At 42.5% G+C, this 20,647-nt stretch overlaps 1 protein-coding gene across 2 annotated transcripts in view; it reads left to right on the plus strand.

The window, feature by feature from the left end:
• sobpa (sine oculis binding protein homolog (Drosophila) a) overlaps positions 1 to 18,849 on the plus strand; it is an 80,333-nt gene extending 61,484 nt beyond the window's left edge. For both annotated transcript variants that reach the window (XM_061968438.1, XM_061968439.1), the window contains 2 exons: positions 12,988 to 14,956; positions 16,290 to 18,849. In XM_061968438.1, coding sequence (XP_061824422.1) covers positions 12,988 to 14,955 — 1,968 coding nt within the window. In that variant the 3' untranslated portion in view covers position 14,956; positions 16,290 to 18,849. The remainder of the gene's footprint in view (positions 1 to 12,987; positions 14,957 to 16,289) is intronic.
• Positions 18,850 to 20,647: the final 1,798 nt, after the last annotated feature.

The following is a 20,647-nucleotide window of genomic DNA, read 5'->3' on the forward strand; positions in this document are numbered from 1 at the left end:
ATGATACTTGTAAGAAACGTACTTTATTTGTCGCCATTGAGACAAGGATTAGTGATTTAGAAGTAGCTAAAACCGTGCCAACTGGGGCTGGACTTTAGCTGCTAGCTAGCTAGCCATGTCTTAAAGCACCTTTTCCGGTGGGTGTTTCAGTGATATAACTTCACTTTTATCGTCATTTTTTAAGCCAAATTGCGTTCGTTCTTTCTTTTCTGTCTACACACTGTGTCTGTTTGTAAGTACTCCGTGATTGTGAGCTACCGAACATGCTCGTCTGCTCTTAAACCAGCAATGACACGACGTGACCACGACGGGGGCGCGGAGGGGCAGAGGGGGGGGGGGTATGGCGGACCGGTACTTTTCAGAGGCGTTATAGTACCGAATATGATTCATTAGTATCGCAGTACTATACTAATACCGGTATACCGTACAACCCTAATCTGTACATACCGATATTATTGACATTGTTTATGACTTATTGAAAATTAGGACCAGGGCCCTCATGTAACAACAGTTGCGTGGCTTTCCTACTAAAAATGGGCGTACGCAAGTAAAAATACAGATATATTAGAATTTTCGCAAGCACAAATCCAAGCACATTTCTGTTACACCGCAATCTACTTGGAATCGACCACAGACGGGTGCGTGACTTAGCACGCCAATACCATGCCCAGACTACGCTCCCTTATACATGCGCAAATCATATTGAAAGTAGCCATGTGCTTGAGCTCAGTGCGATCTGACCAATCCCAAGTCAGTGGAGGTGATTTTTTTCTTGTGTTTTGAGCAAAGACAAAACAATTGTCAGCCTGCCATTTCCATGTCTCAGAGAATTGAACATAGATTTATAGAAAACAAAGAAATGATCGTGTCAGGAAGGAAGTGAAGAAGAAGGTAGAAGTGCGTGTGCAAAACTAACTCGAGAGAATTAGTGCTGCACCCCGTTTGAAAAGATAGTCGCACAACGATACGTAAAACTTTAGAAGAGGTTGGTGACTCTGATTACCCCCAATATAAATATAATGTGTGCAATTTACCACAAAATTTAGGGGGTAGACGGGGTAATTGTTCGTATGTCTCTGATGGGCTCATTAATCAGTCTGAGGGCTAAAAGCTGGCACATTTTTTTGTGAACTGTTACCCAGCATCACATGGCCTGTAGAAATGTGCGTACATCAGATATTTACACATCACTGTCAGTATTGATAGACCTCAACTTTGCAGTAAAAAAAAGGGCGTACGACAGGTTTTTGTGCGTACGCAAGCTTGTTACACTTCGGGCCCCGTCAAAAAATACATTAAATGTAAACATATTTATTTCAAATGTCACCTTCCTCTAATTATAATCCCCTCAGCTATCAATGCAGAAATGTTAACACCAACATGGAAAACACTCAAACAATCATTGTTTACAAAATTTTAAAACATTGAACACTTAACAATAACCTCTTAAAATTAGGGCGCAAAAATAAGGAATATGTAACAAATGCTTACAAAGTGTGAAAATGTGAACATAGAGAAGCCTGAGAAGAACTACTTTATGCAGGTTTAGTGCCGCCTGTGCTCAAGGGTGAGCGCATCTCAGGTGGTGTGGTATTACTTGTTACGAGCGCCTTAGTGTGTCTACGGTCGATTTAAAATAAAAACACAAAAAAAATGGCCACACTGTCAAGGTGACTGTACCGGTTTTATCGACAATTTCTTTGTAGTCTGCAGTCCTCATTTCTGATTTATCTTCTTACTCCATGCAAATAATTAACTACACGACAACAAGATAGCGCAACCAGACATGATAGCTACCTGTTACCTGATTGGCTGTTAGCATGTCACGCCAACTAATCAGTGATCACTTCCTGCATTGCTCGGTTACCAGGAAGTGATTGACTTTATTAATGCAATTAACCTTGCTTTGCAACTTCCGGTTTCTTCCGACAAAGAAAAAAAAAAGTTTTACCTAATGCATTTTTTATTGATATCGATTACGTGTCTATCGTGATATATATATCGATATCGTTTTATCGCCCAGCCCTGGTAGAAAATAACAGTAATCAAATAATAGTACAAAATAGTAAATATAAAACAAAATGTTTCTCTCTCTTGCAATTAAATAAAAGTCAAATCTGACCTATAAACACTCTTCTGTTTTGTTAGTGTTTTACACACACGTCTAACCTTGAATGGTCACTAAATGAAGCCCTTGACAGGAGTACCTTTTGCTGCTTGTTTACTCAACGCTAAGCTACTGATTGTGACACCTTTATATTGAACTCAATTCTTCATGAAGTAACTTGACACTAACAAATTAACTCAGTTATTATGTCTTACCTTTACTTTGGCATGTAAAACTAGGTGGTGAGCCCACAAATTGTACATAATAGACCCTTTAGCTGCACCTTTCTTATGGCAGGTTTTGCAAATGGGTGAGCCCTTGTCTTCAATGACTTCCTGGTCAGTACCCAAAATGTTTCCACAATTTCGACTTCAGCTTTTTATAGTGGGAAAACTTTGCTGCTCTGTACTGTTTACATAATATTTGCCTATTCAAGTTTGTGGGTTTACATTTCTGAAATACGCATACTCATTTGCTTTTCTCATTTTTCATCACTGTACGTGACTTAGTTAGAAATTACTATAAATCATTGCAGCTACAAAATATTCAGTGAGAGTCGAGGTGGATTGTGAAGTTTAGTTCTTTTTCAAGGCAAACATTGTTATAATTAATTTACCTGTATCACACTGCAAGCATGAGCAAACAAGCAGGACTGATAATATTACTCAGTGCTCATGTTTCATGCAAGTGTCCAAGGAAGAGATACTGATGATGAAGCATCAACATCGAAAATGAATTCAGGCATCATGTCTTTGCTGCAGTGACAAGTAAAAAAAACAAACTGGTAGAAAAGGTATTCTGGAGTCTGGGGAAGTGTCTGCATGCCTGAAAATATGTCAAACAGTTTGGCAAACAAATGCATAGATCGCACATATTATTATACAATGGGCTTGACCTACCAAGATCCTAAAACTGCGTGCTAAATAGCATGTACACACTATACAATTGTGTGTAGTGTCCTATTAGTGAGCGTGTTACTGGTAATCTACTAAGACTGCCCCTGCAAATGATAACAAGTGCAAATGTGGTCCAGACCGCCTTACGGTTAGGTTTTTGGCGACACTCATTTTTCTCCACGTTCATGGCATCATATGCTCCAACGGTCCAACCTGTGCTTTTTCGTAATGTGGTTTAATATGCAGCACACACCAACTTCCCTTGGCAATATACTGTTAAAGTGCATTCTAGACAAAACAGCCATTTGTGTATTTAACTGTGCCAGTTTGCGCGCGCATTTTCCATGTGCTATATATAAATGTAAAAAAGTGGCTGCAGAACAGTCCGGATAAAACACATTGCGAGCGCTAAATTATTATATTTGATATCTCTTCCTACCAGTATTCTGAGCGTTTTGATAATCAGCATTTATTTTGCAGATACATGCAGACATGCTAAACTCATTTGAAACAGAATCATAACAACCTGGTTAAAGCTGGTTTTGTAAGGACAGTGTGAAAGGAGCGAATGTTTTTTCTACAACCCGTTCATTCCATTTTTATTTGTAAGTAAAATTTCCTTCAATTGTCAAATACATCTCTTATCCAATCTATCAATGTCGAATCAAATCATAGGACAGCAATTTCATTACAGGAGGCCTGCTCATCAGGTCAGATGTACAGATAAAGACTTGGTGAGATTACTGACTTGCAGGAACCATGGTAATTGCTGTACTGTGAACGGTTAAATCGCACCACCGGTGTCTGTACGTCAGCCGCAGTGGAAATAAATGATGGTAATTAAATTCAACTGCAAACATCTGTGTGCAGGATGTGAAGAGCACAGCTCCATTAGCGTAATGTGCAGTGGAATTTCACTCACAGCGCACAAAGTTGTTAAGTGCTTTCCATCTGTCCTTCACAGTGATGAAACATTTCAGCACATTTATTATTCAAAATGTCCAAGGCTTACTGTCAAATTCAACTGATAAGAGTGCTATTTTGACTTTAAATTAGTAATGATCCTTAAATTAACCAGCGCTAAATGGCCAACGTTAAGTTGTCGAGAGTGAATTTGATTGACAAAAGCTCTTATGATGTAATTTCGCACACCAGTTGCCTTTACATACTGGACATTTTCATGCTTTTAGAATATGTACAGTCGTGGTCAAAAGTTTACATACACTTGTAAAGAACATAATGTCATGGCTGTCTTGAGTTTCCAATAATTTCTACAACTCTTATTTTTTTGTGATGGAGTGATTGGAGCACATACTTGTTGGTGAAAAAAAACATTCATGAAGTTTGGTTCTTTTATGAATTTATTATGGGTCTACTGAAAATGTGACCAAATCTGCTTCATCAAAAGTATACATACAGGTTGGTTACATGTCCCTTGGCAAGTTCACTGCAATAAGGCGCTTTTGGTAGCCATCCACAAGATTTTGGAAAGCTTCTGGTTGAATTTTTGACCACTCCTCTTCACAAAATTGGTGCAGTTCAGCTAAGTTTGTTGGTTTTTTGATATGGACTTGTTTCTTCAGCATTGTCCACACGTTTAAAGTTAGGACTTTGGGAAGGCCATTCTGAAACTTTAATTCTAGCCTGATTTAGCCATTCCTTTACCATTTTTGACGTGTGTTTGGGGTCATTGTCCTGTTGGAACACCCAACTGCGCCAAAGACCCAACCTCCGGGCTGATTATTTTAGGTTGTCCTGAAGAATTTGGAGGTAATCCTCTTTTTTCATTGTCCCATTAAAAGCCTCACTTTTTCTCGTCCACAACATATTGCTGGGTATGTGGCCAAACAGCAAAATTTTTGTTTCATCTGACCACAGAACTTTCCTCCAGAAGGTCTTATCTTTGTCCATGTGATGTCAGATGAAACAAAAATCGAGCTGTTTGGCCACAATACCCAGCAATATGTTTGGAGGAAAAAGGTGAGGCCTTTAGTCCAGGAACACCACTCGTACCGTCAAGCATGGTGGTGGTAGTATTATGCTCTGGGCCTGTTTTGCTGCCAATGGAACTGGTGCTTTACAGAGAGTAAATGGGACAATAAAAAAGGAGGATTACCTCCAAATTCTTTAGAACAACCTAAAATCATCAGCCAGAAGGTTGGGTCTTGGGCGCAGTTGGGTGTTCCAACAGGACAATGACCCCAAACACACGGCAAAAGTGGTAAAGGAATGGCTAAATCAGGCTAGAATTAAGGTTTTAGAATGGCCTTTCCAAAGTCCTGACTTAAACGTGTGGACAATGCTGAAGAAACAAGTGCATGTCAGAAAACCAACAAATTTAGCTGAACTGCACCAATTTTGTGAAGGGGAGTGGTCAAAAATTCAACCAGAAGCTTGCCAGAAGCTTGTGGATGGCTACCAAAAGCGCCTTATTGCAGTGAAACTTGCCAAGGGACATGTAACCAAATATTAACATTGCTGTATGTATACTTTTGACCCAGCAGATTTGGTCACATTTTTAGTAGACCCATAATAAATTCATAAAAGATCCAAACTTCATGAATGTTTTTTTTTACCAACAAGTATGGGTTTCAATCACTCTATCACAAAAAAAATAAGATTTGTAGAAATTATAGGAAACTCAAGACAGCCATGACATTATGTTCTTTACAAGTGTATGTAAACTTTTGACCACGACTCTATCTATTTAATACACTTGGAGTCTGATCTACTAAAGATTTGCGTGTAATAAAACACGTGCAAACTTGATAGCGCACGCAAAGCTGATCTACTAAACTGGTTTGCAGAGGATTGCGTCTCTGAGGCCCTATCTATATTAGGCCGGATAACTCCTTAAACAAATAACTATTTAGCCTAAACCCCGTGTCAGCTACACTAACCCATCGTTTAAGGTGCCCCTCCTTGGGAATTTTTTTTCCACGGATCTATTTTTTGAATCTCTTAGCTCGGTGTAGACTCGTTGATCGTTTATAAACTCAGTTCGGAGAGCAAGTGACGTCAGAAACAACGCGCCACAGCCAGCTTTATAACAACCGGTTTCCACTTAGAAGTAAACTCTAGAAAGATGGAGGCGAATCATCCAGACATGCCCGTGTTTCTCCTTCTTCTACATGTACAGGCGCTTATAGAAATCACACAAGAATACCTTAAGAGAAGGTTATGCGCGAATGCAGCTATTTCGGATACACCACATCTCAGATGGCAAAATAGCAATTTTGGTGGGGAAAATCTTTGGTGCTTGAGCTGGCCTCCAACGGCGAGGGGTAGCACTTGAGAAATCGCGACAGAATGTCCCCATACTTCGATGGCGAGGACTCCCAGTCAATGTTTTTTAATCGTTTTTTACTTTCAGTAATAACTCCACCTCGTCGTGGGTCCAGACAAAGAAAGCCCTTTTCTTGGTTACACTCACAGCCATTTTCGGTATCTTCGCACAACAAGGCGTAGATACGAAATCAAAATTAACTTTTTGCTTGCATCTCTTCAATGTTTATATGCCGGGTAAGGATACACTTCCAGGTCAGAGGTGAGTTTTTAAGTGAACAAATTAAGGAACACAATCCATGTAGCGTGACTAAATATGCAGACTTAATGCTGATCATCAGAACGCTCACAATACTGAGACTGGAATTGTTCTGTTGCTGCAGTTTTGGCGTCTATATTTATTAAAAATATTAAAAACTGTCAATTACACAGAAATAGCTGTGAGAAAAGAGGCATTTGGGCTACAGCTCTGGCTTATGTATTCTTGTGAACATATATTTACTGTCAAAAACAAAAAAAATATTAGACATATTCAGCACTGTCATTTTATATTTGTTTAGTTGATGGATGACCTAAGGGGATGATTACAAATTTAGTTGAGGCTTTTTGGTGTCAACGAACAATATGAATTTTCTTGCGTCTGTACCGTTTACTTTTTGAGTTACTCTTTAAAAAGCTGAAAGTACCCTTTTTCCTGTTGAGGTTGATTTTGAATTCCTTTTTGGCAACCACTGTATTGTCATGTGGGGTAGATTTCAGTTTTTTAAAGGGTACTTCAACACGTAAACAGCACAGTATATACTTTGTTATGATACATGTAGTTCTCCTAAGGCTGTGACCAGAGATGTTCACAGAGCTATTGTTCAGCTTGAAGCAAATCAATTGTAGCTTGAAAAAATTTGCCAAAAATGCTGGGTGCTCCCCTCCCCAATATGTTTTTCTGCAGCCAGGTCTCGTCCGGAACAGTACAGCGCACACTCGCAGTTAATAACAGCATCTTCCAAGATCGCACCTTCAGCACGCCAAAAAAATGTGCTCTGTTGTAGATCGCACTGCAGGACTGCTTCTAAATTACCCAGAAAAAACCGTAGAAGCGTTATAACATAAATGTGCTGTAAATGAGTATTTCCATGGTGAAAGCCTCATAGGAGGGTTTGCACCAGTTATCAATTGTACACAAAGTCTTAGTAGATCACACGCAACTCGCCCACTAATAGTACACACTATTTTATAGTTTGCACACGTTGTTTAGTGCATGATATTTGGACCATAGTAAATCAGGACCTTCAAACACGTATGTTAAAGAATGGCTTTTGAATTATGTAGATAGAACAAACTGTGCAGTAAATTGTGACCGACTGAAGCTATTGAGTCGACATCCACGTCTGTTTCGCTTTCCTGCTAAAGAGGACAGTGTCAGTTAAACCAATGTTGCTGTGCCGTGGGCTACAAAATAATTTTTCCAGTCTAGTTGCATCCTTTGTCTTATTAACATTCAGTACCAAGGGATGTTTAAGATGTCTTTGATGGATGGATGTCGTTGAGGAGTTTGACAACTGATTAATGCCTTAATTATCTCCAGCAAGGACCCGCCACTCCTCCCTGAGCTGACAGAGTGAGCTGTGTGTGGCCTGACAAGTAACACTGTGTTTGGGGCTCGCCCACTGCTATCTGCTCCACCAGGGTCACATTCATTCTCTTCCACAAGAAAAATGTGCACCGCTTGTTCCCGTAAAGGTGTATTGCAGCGATGACACAGTGCAGCAGGGTTGTTTAGGGGTTATGTACAGGGAAAGATAACTTTTCAGTCATCTCTGTGTGGTGTCAGGGAAGCATTTTGTGGATTCTAAATTGTAAAATCAGCTACTTTTCGCATTTTAATTAAATATTTCCAATAGGATTTACTGTAATACTGAGTATAAAGTAAAACAAAGATGGAAGCCATGTGATTTATAGCTGGCTTTCATTCAGCTACTGTGAGAATTCCACCCATTTTCCCTGCATCTGACTGGCGAGCGGTAAAAGCAGGATCGACCCGTCGCATAAACACTGGGCCTGATCTACTAAGTTCCAAAAAACAGCGTATGTAAACTGTAAAATTATTCTATTGGCATTGTTGCTTGCCAGTATTGTGGGCGTTCTGATTATGAGCATATATTCTGCAAATTCATGAAGACAGACACGCTAAATGGGTTGTGCTCCTTGTTTTACTAATTTAAGAGACACAATTGCCTGCGCATAAGCTTACCGAGAGAAGTATAGGCTTCTCTGCTTGGGCTGAGGCCCGTGCGGCCCGACCCCAGATAAGCGTAAGAAGATGGATAGATGGATGCCTCTGGTTCGAACATTTGATGAAAAATTATTAAAGAAACTGACATAAACATGTAAATATTATGGGCTTACTGATCATGGTGTGTGCCATCTACTGTGCTTCCAGAGTTGTCACGTTGAAAAGATATATGGCATATGCGTAGAATGCAAGATACAATGAAGGATGGATGGGAGTGCATACATGCAAGAAGGAACTAGTTTACAATCACATCATCTAGATATATTAAAATGTCAAAAATTTAAATTTAAATTAAATTATTATTAAATTAATTATTAAAGTTTTTTCCATGCAAAATCAAAGAAGACAATACAAGCGGCATGTTGAATGTGTTTCAAAAAGCTATTTCAACCAAATTAGGTCAGTAATTAATTTTTCAGTGCATGTAAACATTATGATTGGGTGTGTGTCTTGGTGCTCCTCTCTGAGCTGCCACCTTAACGTGGTAGAGGAGTTTGCGTGTCCCAATGATCCTAGGAGCTATGTTGTCCGGGGGCTTTATGCCCCCTGGTAGGGTCTCCCAAGACAAACTGGTCCTAGGTGAGGGATCAGACAAAGAGCAGCTCGAAGACCTCCATGAATAATAAAAAACAAGGACCCAGATTTCCCTCGCCCGGACGCGGGTCACCGGGGCCCCCCTCTGGAGCCAGGCCCGGAGGTGGGGCACGATGGCGAGCGCCTGGTGGCCGGGCCTGTCCCCATGGGGCCCGGCCGGGCACAGCCCGAAGAGGCAACGTGGGTCCCCCCTCCAATGGGCTCACCACCCATAGCAGGGGTCATAGAGGTCGGGTGCGATGTGAGCTGGGCGGCAGCCGAAGGCAGGGCACTTGGCGGTCCGATCCTCGGCTACAGAAGCTAGCTCTTGGGACGTGGAACGTCACCTCGCTGGGGGGGAAGGAGCCTGAGCTAGTGCGTGAAGTGGAGAAGTTCCGGCTAGATATAGTCGGACTCACTTCGACGCACAGCAAGGGCTCTGGAACCAGTTCTCTCGAGAGGGGATGGACTCTCTTCCACTCTGGCGTTGCCGGCAGTGAGAGGCGACGGGCTGGGGTGGCAATTCTTGTTTCCCCCCGGCTCAGAGCCTGTACGTTGGAGTTCAACCCGGTGGACGAGAGGGTAGCTTCCCTCCGCCTTCGGGTGGGGGAACGGGTCCTGACTGTGGTTTGCGCTTACGCGCCAAACCGCAGTTCAGAGTACCCACCCTTTTTGGATTCACTCGAGGGAGTACTTGAGAGTGCTCCCCCGGGTGATTCCCTCGTGCTACTGGGGGACTTCAATGCTCATGTTGGCAACGACAGTGAAACCTGGAGAGGCGTGATTGGGAAGAATGGCTGCCCGGATCTGAACCCGAGCGGTGTTTTGTTATTGGACTTTTGTGCCCGACACAGATTGTCCATAACGAACACCATGTTCAAACATAAGGGTGTCCATATGTGCACTTGGCACCAGGACACCCTAGGCCGCGGTTCCATGATCGACTTTGTAGTTGTGTCATCGGATTTGCGGCCTCATGTTTTGGACACTCGGGTGAAGAGAGGGGCGGAGCTTTCTACCGATCACCACCTGGTGGTGAGTTGGCTGCGATGGTGGGGGGGATGCCGGACAGACCTGGCAGGCCCAAACGCATTGTGAGGGTTTGCTGGGAACGTCTGGCAGAGTCTCCTGTCAGAGAGAGTTTCAATTCCCACCTCCGGAACGACTTTGAACATGTCACGAGGGAGGTGCTGGACATTGAGTCCGAATGGACCATGTTCCGCGCCTCTATTGTCGAGGCGGCTGATTGGAGCTGTGGCCGCAAGGTAGTTGGTGCTTGTCGTGGCGGTAATCCTAGAACCCGTTGGTGGACACCGGCGGTGAGGGATGCCGTCAAGCTGAAGAAGGAGTCCTATCGGGTTCTTTTGGCTCATAGGACTCCTGAGGCAGCGGACAGGTACCGACAGGCCAAGCGGTCTGCGACTTCAGCAGTCGCAGAGGCAAAAACTCGGACATGGGAGGAGTTCGGGGAAGCCATGGAAAACGACTTCCGGACGGCTTCGAAGCAATTCTGGACCACCATCCGCCGCCTCAGGAAGGGGAAGCAGTGCAGTGTCAACACCGTGTATGGTGGGGATGGTGCTCTGCTGACCTCGACTGCGGATGTTGTGGATCGGTGGAGAGAATACTTCGAAGACCTCCTCAATCCTACCAGCACGTCTTCCTATGAGGAAGCAGGGCCTGTGGAATCTGAGGTGGGCTCTCCTATTTCTGGGGCTGAGGTTGCCGAGGTAGTTAAAAAGCTCCTCGGTGGCAAGGCCCCGGGGGTGGATGAGATCCGCCCGGAGTTCCTTAAGGCTCTGGATGTTGTGGGGCTGTCTTGGTTGACAAGACTCTGCAACATCGCGTGGACATCGGGGGCGGTACCTCTGGATTGGCAGACCGGGGTGGTGGTTCCTCTCTTTAAGAAGGGGAACCGGAGGGTGTGTTCCAACTATCGTGGGATCACACTCCTCAGCCTTCCCGGTAAAGTCTATTCAGGTGTACTGGAGAGGAGGCTACGCCGGATAGTCGAACCTCGGATTCAGGAGGAACAGTGTGGTTTTCGTCCTGGTCGTGGAACTGTGGACCAGCTCTATACTCTCGGCAGGGTCCTTGAGGGTGCATGGGAGTTTGCCCAACCAGTCTACATGTGCTTTGTGGACTTGGAGAAGGCATTCGACCGTGTACCCCGGGAAGTCCTGTGGGGAGTGCTCAGAGAGTATGGGGTAACGGACTGTCTTATTGTGGCAGTTCGCTCCCTGTATAATCAGTGTCAGAGCTTGGTCCGCATTGCCGGCAGTAAGTCGGACACGTTTCCAGTGAGGGTTGGACTCCGCCAAGGCTGCCCTTTGTCACCGATTCTGTTCATAACCTTTATGGACAGAATTTCTAGGCGCAGTCAGGGCGTTGAGGGTATCTGGTTTGGTGGCTGCAGGATTAGGTCTCTGCTATTTGCAGATGATGTGGTCCTGATGGCTTCCTCCGGCCAAGATCTTCAGCTCTCACTGGATCGGTTCGCAGCCGAGTGTGAAGCGACTGGGATGGGAATCAGCACCTCCAAGTCCGAGTCCATGGTTCTCGCCCGGAAAAGGGTGGAGTGCCATCTCCGGGTTGGGGAGGAGATCTTGCCCCAAGTGGAGGAGTTCAAGTACCTCGGAGTCTTGTTCACGAGTGGGGGAAGAGTGGATCGTGAGATCGACAGGCGGATCGGTGCGGCGTCTTCAGTAATGCGGACACTGTATCGATCCGTTGTAGTGAAGAAGGAGCTGAGCCGGAAGGCAAAGCTCTCGATCTACGTTCCCATCCTCACCTATGGTCATGAGCTTTGGGTCATGACCGAAAGGACAAGATCACGGGTACAAGCGGCCGAAATGAGTTTCCTCCGCCGAGTGGCGGGGCTCTCCCTTAGAGATAGGGTGAGAAGCTCTGTCATTCGGGGGGAGCTCAAAGTAAAGCCGCTGCTCCTCCACATCGAGAGGAGCCAGATGAGGTGGTTCGGGCATCTGGTCAGGATGCCACCCGAACGCCTCCCTAGGAAGGTGTTTCGGGCACGTCCGACCGGTAGGAGGCCACGGGGAAGACCCAGGACACGCTGGGAAGACTATCTCTCCCGGCTGGCCTGGGAACGCCTCGGGATCCCCCGGGAGGAGCTGGACGAAGTGGCTGGGGAGAGGGAAGTCTGGGCTTCCCTGCTTAAGCTGCTTCCCCCGCGACCCGACCTCGGATAAGCGGAAGAAGATGGATGGGATGGATGGATGGTGTGTGGGGTGGTGACGTTAGGTTTAAGATGGGGGGGTTGGCCCTTCAGGAGTTTAATGATGATAAATAAATAAGTAATATTAAGGACACAAATAGAGCCACAAACAAAATATTGTTTAGGGCCACACAAAGCCTAGGTCCAAGGCATAGTCAGCTGGGATAGGCTCAAACTCCTGCTATGACCCTGAACAGGAAACATGTTATCTAGAACATAGATGTAACAACAGATGGATCAATTGTCTATTAGTTATTCACACACTGAGATGCAAAGTGTAAAAAGTCTTACTAATGGGACTTGGGTTTTTGTCCTTGTTGAGGACAACTCTCCAGTCGTGATCTTTAGTAGATTGCGAGTGTGTTTTACATTGCAAATTGGCCTTGTTAACAACCATGTAATTACACAAACACAGAACAGAGGATTGAACATTATTCAGTCAAGGTTTAGTGCCGTGTGTAAAAATGTAGCATCAAAATACGTTATTTAATGTGTATCTCCATATGGTTGGGGGTGCTTTAAAGGACAATGTGTTGTTTTTTTTTCCACGTTTATAAGCAGGGTGACTGAGAAGCTGTGTGCTCTGTTTACTTTGACATAGGTGTGTGACTGGTGCAAGCATATCCGCCACACAAAGGAGTACCTGGACTTTGGGGCAGGTGAACGACGGCTGCAGTTCTGCAGTGCCAAATGCTTGAACCAATATAAGATGGACATATTTTATAAGGAGACCCAAGCAGCACTGCCAGTATCTCTCTGTAACCCAGGACATGGGCCTGAATTGGAGGGTAAGGCAGAGTGCAGTGGAGGTGTACAGCTACTTACTCCTGAATCCTGGGGAACGCCTTATAACGACCTTCGGCGGACAGCTCCATCACCGGGAGGACCCATCAACTCTTCAGTTCCTTGCACTTCATCTAACATGTCCTCGGATGTCGTTTGCTCACCGTCCTCCTCCTCCTCAGCCAAGATCTCCACACCCCGACCCCATGAGAGCCCAACGCTCCCCCAGCCGCCCATACCTACTTTGCATCCAGCTGTTGGGGTCCCCTCTGGAAGCCCCCCGATGGTGATGACCCCTCGGGGGCCAATGCCTTTGCCTCTGTTTATGGAACATCAGATGATGCAGCAGATCCGACCACCATATCTACGTCCATCGGTCCACCCAGGCGGACCCAACAGTCCCCTGTCAAACCCCATGATCCCTGGTATAGGTCCCCCACCTCCACCCCGGACTCTTGGTGCTGCATCTAGCTCCATGCATAGACCCATGATGTCCCCGCATTTGTACCCTTCATCCAATCCTAATCCTGGCATGATGCCACCTTATCCTGGTTTTCAAATGCCAGGGCTTCCCCCTTTTCCACCTATCAATATGATGCCCAATGGACCCATCCCCCTGCCACCGATGATGAATTATGGCCTTCCATCCCTCGCCCCATTAGTACCGCCACCAACCCTATTAGTCCCTTACCCTGTCATTGTACCCCTTCCAGTCCCAATTCCCATTCCAATTCCAATCCCCTTCAATCCCAAATCATCCCAGGACCAGCAAGACAACAGCGCTCCTGTCTTTTCAGATGTTTCAGCATCTAGGTCTCCAAATCCCCCTGTAGGAGAGAGAGACACACAGAGGCAAGATGCTAGCAATGGAGAATGCCTCTCTCCTGAAAGCTCAGAGAGAAACAGGTTAGCGGTGATGAACATGACTGTGAAGGTGGAGGACAATATGAGGAACGTGAGTCCAACCAATGACATTAAACTACTGGAAGGGGTTATTGATTTAACTGTGAGCCAGAAATCATGCCAACAGCACGTCTTTCAGCGGATGGCGCCTCAGGCTCAGAGCAAAATAGAAGCAGTGGTTGAGTCAAGACCTTCACCACCTGTTGGGCTAGAAAAGGAAGTTAACGGCTGTCACAATCTATGGGAAGGGCCGGCATTACAGAGACCCCTCAGTAATACTGAGATGTTTGGGACCACTCGCTCAGACACTCTGGGAACATCTAATTCAACTTCCAGTGACAAAAGCTTTTCTTTGGATGTGAATGGTCTTCAAAATGACATTACTACACAACTTGCTTCCAGCACACCAAGGATTCAACTCCAAACAAGCCCTGCATCCCCGTGTAATGTTATTGTCAATGGCACAGATTGGCATTCACTTCATACTTTTCACTCTGAGAGAACACGAGATGGGGTTGCAGCGGAAGAAAAGGCAGTGGAGCACCCAGCAAATGGTGATCTGGAGCGAGAAGCCCTAAAAGAGAACAACTGTTGTGTGGGAGAATGGGAATCTGTGAAGCGGTGCTCAACGCATGGCCAGATGTTTGAGGCAGAGAGTAAATCAGACCTTGACTCCAATGTGGAGGATGGGGAACATGCCTACACCGTGCCTCTACTATCTACAGGAGGTTGCGTGGTTATCCAGCCTGTGCCAAAGCCCGGCACTGAGAAAACAGCCATTCTGTCCTGTTCCATTAGTACACCATTATCAGCAACCGGCAGCCCAGAGCTGGGGCCTTCACCGAAGAGGCGATGTCTGCGAATCCGCAATCAAAACAAATGAGGTTGGTTCATCAGAGTCCCACAAACAGCTGTGTTTATGCATCTGTATGTATATTGATTCATATCGATCTATACCGTAGCCTTTTGTAGCTCTTGTTATTGGCTACTTAGTACTACAATATATTTCAAATACTGCAAATATACCTGAGGAAGTAAAGCATAAGAACAACATATGTGAAATGAAATACAGTGGCACCCCAGCTCACACGTTTTTTCTCTTGGCTAACTGTTATGCTATAGATTAAAATCTGGGTCGGGAGTAAGTGAGGTTGAAGGACAGTGGTGAGAAGAAGCGGATGATTTTCATTGAATCAAAAAAGGAAATCATGGAGGCTAACAGCTAACTCATAGCAGTGCTAATGTTAGCATTGGGTGGAATATAAACAGCAGTGATGATAAAACTCTCTATTTAGGGAAGAGAAAGAGGTCTGCCTGGCACCATTAGAGTCTCCTCCTCTACACTTGCTGGCTTCTGTGCTTCGGTTGCTACTTTTTTTTTTTTTTTTTTGCAGAACACACGCCTGTGGTTTCAGCACATGGAATCCTAGGTCTAACTGAGAAGAATTACTCAGGATGTGACAAAGTATGTCCACTTCGTGGCCATGTTTTAGTAACCAATAACTAGCTGACAACTAGAGCGCAAGTCGCTAGACACCTTGTTATTGTGCATTACTAACATATTGAAATAATTCATTAGAGCGCCACTATTAGCTACTTGGCAACTAGAGCGCTAATTGCTAGCAAGAGCTCAAGCAATATTCGCTAGCTGGCCACTCGTGCGCTAGATTACCAAAACTCATATGCAGATGGGACCCACTACTTACGTATGCTGTATAAATTTGTGCTTTAAATTAAACTGGTCCTAAAGTAACCTTGTTATTGTGCAATACTCTGGTTTTGAAAGAATACAGTATCGCGCAGCTATTAGCTAGCTAGAAATGAGTGCGCTAGTTGCTACCTATCTTATATGCTAATATAACTATAATACTGTATAAATATTTATTCCTGTTTTTTTTTTAAGTCTAATTAATCAAACGTTTGACAACTTAAAGCATAACAATTAGCTGAGGGACAGCTCTTTAGTTGAGTTAACACTGTTGGAGTTTTGTTTTAGCTACAAAATCAGTTAAACTCGTAAGCCGAGATACAACTGTATGTTATTACTGTACAGGATGTTGATTCAAGGGAAATTATACTGTCACCAAAAACTCACCAATATATGGAATACATCATTAAGGAGCTACTGTATATTATTTTATAGTTCACCTAAAAAGTGTGGATGAGAGCTTTCTTAATTCACCCACTGACTGGTTCTCCTCCTACTCTTTTTCACAGATGGATGCTCCAAGGACTGCTGTGCCATCCACACCACAACCCACACTGCGTACACGCACACATCCTCGTCATCATCCAATCTACCAGCATCACAAATCGCCTTTAACTTATACAACAACACTCTTGGATGGAAGGACTTAATACAGTGATCACTGCTCGCTGGCCCCATGTACAGTAACGTATCCCATCTGAAGCAGATGCTCTCTCCATTGTCTCTTATATTGAATGCACTATAGTACAAAGTTTGGAGGTTTGTTCAAGGATGATTCTTATATATTCTAAAACACTGCTTTGTGGTCCAACACTTCTCTGCAGCAGTGACAAAAATATAAAATATTGCCCACGCTTTTAGGTCCTTCTAAAAAAAAGTGCACTTGGAAACCTTATATGCAGTTTGAATTCTGATGTGTGGTAACCGCAAACATGAAAAAACAAGCCTTCTAAATATTTGTAATATTTCCTAAAATGCAGCAAATCATACACTGTGGAATGGTGCAACCTTGGTCAGTGTATGTTTCGGTCATTGAATTTTCATTTCAAGAATGGAAATTGGAAACCAAAAACAATTTGTTTATCTGAGTTTCATTTTGAAATACAAAAAATAAAAGTGGAAAAATAAACCATTTTGTGTCGAAATGCAATAACTATTTATAAAAAAAAACAATTCGATTTTTTTTTTTATACAGCTGTACCTTAATTTACGAGCTTAACTTGTTCTGTGACAGAGCTCTTAACTCAAAATATTTGTATCTCAAATCAATGTCTCCCATTAAAAGGAATTAAAATCAATTAAATTAGAGCATGACCCCCCCCCCCAAAAAAAACCAAAAAAAAAACCATCCATCCATTTTCTACCGCTTGTCCCGTTCGGGGTCGCGGGGGTTGCTGGAGCCTATCTCAGCTGCATACGGGCGGAAGGCGGGGTACACCCTGGACAAGTCGCCACCTCATCACAGGGCCAACACAGATAGACAGACAACATTCACACTCACATTCACACACTAGGGACCATTTAGTGTTGCCAATCAACCTATCCCCAGGTGCATGTCTTTGGAAAAACCCATCACGATTCCAAAATGTAGCATGGATTTTAAAAATAAAAACAAACTTTTAGATTAGAAATATTTTATAAAAATAATACAATTGAATGTACTACAAACAACTATGGCAGTTTTATGAAATAATGTAATAATAATAATGGACATAATTTACCTTGGAGAGTGGACTCCTACAGTATCTCCTACCAGCTGCTTTGTTGTCAAACCCACCATCAGCAGCTTTTCCATATTTGTATGGATAAATGATTGCTGTTTAGATGTTATTTTAATGTTCTTGTCTAGCATTAGATTCATTCTCATTCTAACTCATTCATGTTTTTGATTATTTCTTCTTTAATGAAATAAAAAGCTACATGCAAATGCTAGCGAGTAAGATAAGATGTTCTGGATGGATCTTATAAGGCTTACTGTGACATTTGCTACGCCAACTAATTGTTGGGATGCTTGGAACTCAAATTTTAGCTTTCATCTCATACTCTTATACTCACGAGAATTATCAGAGAGACTCTTATCTCTTATCATAAAACACTCTTAAGTTGAGGTACCACTGTATTTTATACAATAAAATAAAACCACCAACAAAAAAACCCGACCAAAAACAGATGTTTTCTATATTCTGACACCAGAACCGGAAGTTGCTATTCAAAGACAAGACTGCAGACTGGCCTGTTGGAAAAAAGAGGGTGGTGTTGTAGCCTGCGTTTGTACTTTATATAAAACTAGTGCCGTCAAAGGATGATTTTGTTTTACCAGAATAATTACACTTTTGAATTTGGATTAATAATGATTACGGTAATCACAGGTTATTACTTGCTTGCATAATTCAATTTAACTTGAAAAAATTACCCCAGTATTTTCACACAAATTCAATTTTATTGTCAAAATGTCATACAGGAACATTTTTTAAAAATGCTTTACTTGAATGCACATCGTTGTTTTGCTCAAACATTGCTAAAAGTGTTATGTTAAGTCCAGTCAGGGTTTATTTTTAAGTGAAATTTACAACCGAGCACACCCGTTGGAGTCCCCTCGCTCATCTTTGCACTGACATATGCGTTGACCTGATCAATAAAAAACCTTGGTGCCTTTCAAGTAACCATCCACGGTTATATGAAGCCAAAACACTGCTAGTAAAATTTGGTAACAAAAAAAAAAAATGACATCGTAGAAAAAGTTGTATTGACACCAAAACAAGTTTCGGCAACAAATAAATACAAACATTAAAAAAGACAGTATCATGGTGGATATATTTTTTGTTTCATGACATGTTTTCGATGCCAATATTCATATGTTTGTGCACTTTTACGGTTTCAAATTAATGGCAGCAGGTGCCACAGTTTTACTAGACTTGGGCATGCAGGTAAAAGACTGTAAAGGAAGACGGGAGGACTCAGGGCATCAAAATATACTTTTTTAAAAGCTTCATAATATGAAACTATGAGGTTAATTTTTTTTTATTTATTTTTTTTAATAGGCTTATGTGTGTTGCTGTCATCAGATTTATAAACATTTTATGAACACAAAATATAGTGAACTACTTTTATTGCTTTTTTAATTTTTACTTTATTTGTAAAGCACTATATATATATATATATATATATATATATATATATATAGTATATAAATGATAAATGGGTTGTACTTGTATAGCGCTTTTCTACCTTCAAGGTACTCAAAGCGCTTTGACACTACTTCCACATTTATCCATTCACACACTGATGGAGGGAGCTGCCATGCAAGGCGCTAACCAGCACCCATCAGGAGCAAGGGTGAAGTGTCTTGCTCAGGACACAACGGACATGACGAGGTTGGTACTAGGTGGGGATTGAACCAGGGACCCTCGGGTCGCGCACGGCCATTTTTCCACTGCGCCACGCCGTCCCTTATATATATATATATATATATATATATATATATATATATATATATATATATATATATATATATATATATATATATATATATATATATATATATATATATATATATATATATATATATATATATATATATATACATATATATATATATATATATATATATATACATATATATATTGGCATCAATAACATTCCATGATACAAAAAAATAGCCACCAAAATTATTGTCTTTTTTCAATGTTTTTATTTATTTGTTGCCAGAGCTTGTTTTGGTGCTATAAAAACATTTTTATAGGAAATCTTACTGGCAGTGTTTTGGCTCCATACAGTTAAGCTAAAGAAGCATGTACAGTCAAAAGAAATTGCGTTATTAATCTGCGTATATACATAATTAATAATATTTTGTGATTAATCACATGAGTTAACTCTGTATTTTTGATAGCCCTATCAAAAAGTTATTGGTCGACGATCTGTCTTTCTGACGCAGATGTCATGATCTCACATGACATTTATCATTAAAGCCCTATATTTTTTATTATTTCTTCTCCACTGCTCTTATTTTTCACTCCACTTCCTATTTACCTCCATCTACCACCGCTTCTCTGGTCTGGTCTTCACATCTTTGTTTGTTTTGTGTTACCTGCGTCTTTCATGCACTTGGGGTTCTTTCATGCACTTGCCTGCCGTCTCTCCATCCCGGGGTTCAGACATACACCAGAACATTACAGCAGGGTCCTGCAGGCCAGTTTGCAGTCTCAATTTTAAGTAGCAACTTTCGGTTCCGGTTCAAAACATGTTTTTGGTCAATTTTATCATTTTTGCTGACTGGGGATTTTCGTTTTTTTGCCATAAAATATATAACAACATTTATTTTTTAGATCTACTGATTGCTTTTCAACACCAAGAAAAAAAGAATGTTTCCTTTTTCAATTGCCATTCCTGAAAAGAAAAAATGGCCAGCGACACTGACCAACCTCCCAGTGACTCTCATGTGTTTTGTCTTGAACTTGACTGGATTGGAATTGGAATGAACCCCCCCAACACCCCCCGCTGTTTGACAACTGTGAAGGCATGTTCTAATGGTGATATTCCACTGCAGATTGCGACTCAGTCTCTTCTATAATACATGAGCAGTGATGTTCCTGTCACAGGGCACTTTGAGCCTGACAATGCTGAAAGAAGTCAGCTTTTAGAAAAAATCCCCAGGGGGCCTTCAAGAACAATTGGTAAAACAACACACATACCCCAAAAATAAACACAAACTGATGTTTGCTAAGTTCTTATTTGCCAGTAATGAAAAGAACCAGTTGATTCCCTTTTGACATGTTTTTCGACTGTGACATAAATCCCTTTTCTGTTGCACTTTGGCTTTAAAAACAGTCACCTCGGCAGTATTTTGTTTACACTTTAGAGCACATTG

This window comes from Nerophis lumbriciformis, linkage group LG08, assembly GCF_033978685.3.
Source record: "Nerophis lumbriciformis linkage group LG08, RoL_Nlum_v2.1, whole genome shotgun sequence".
Classification (NCBI taxonomy): Eukaryota; Metazoa; Chordata; class Actinopteri; order Syngnathiformes; family Syngnathidae; genus Nerophis; species Nerophis lumbriciformis.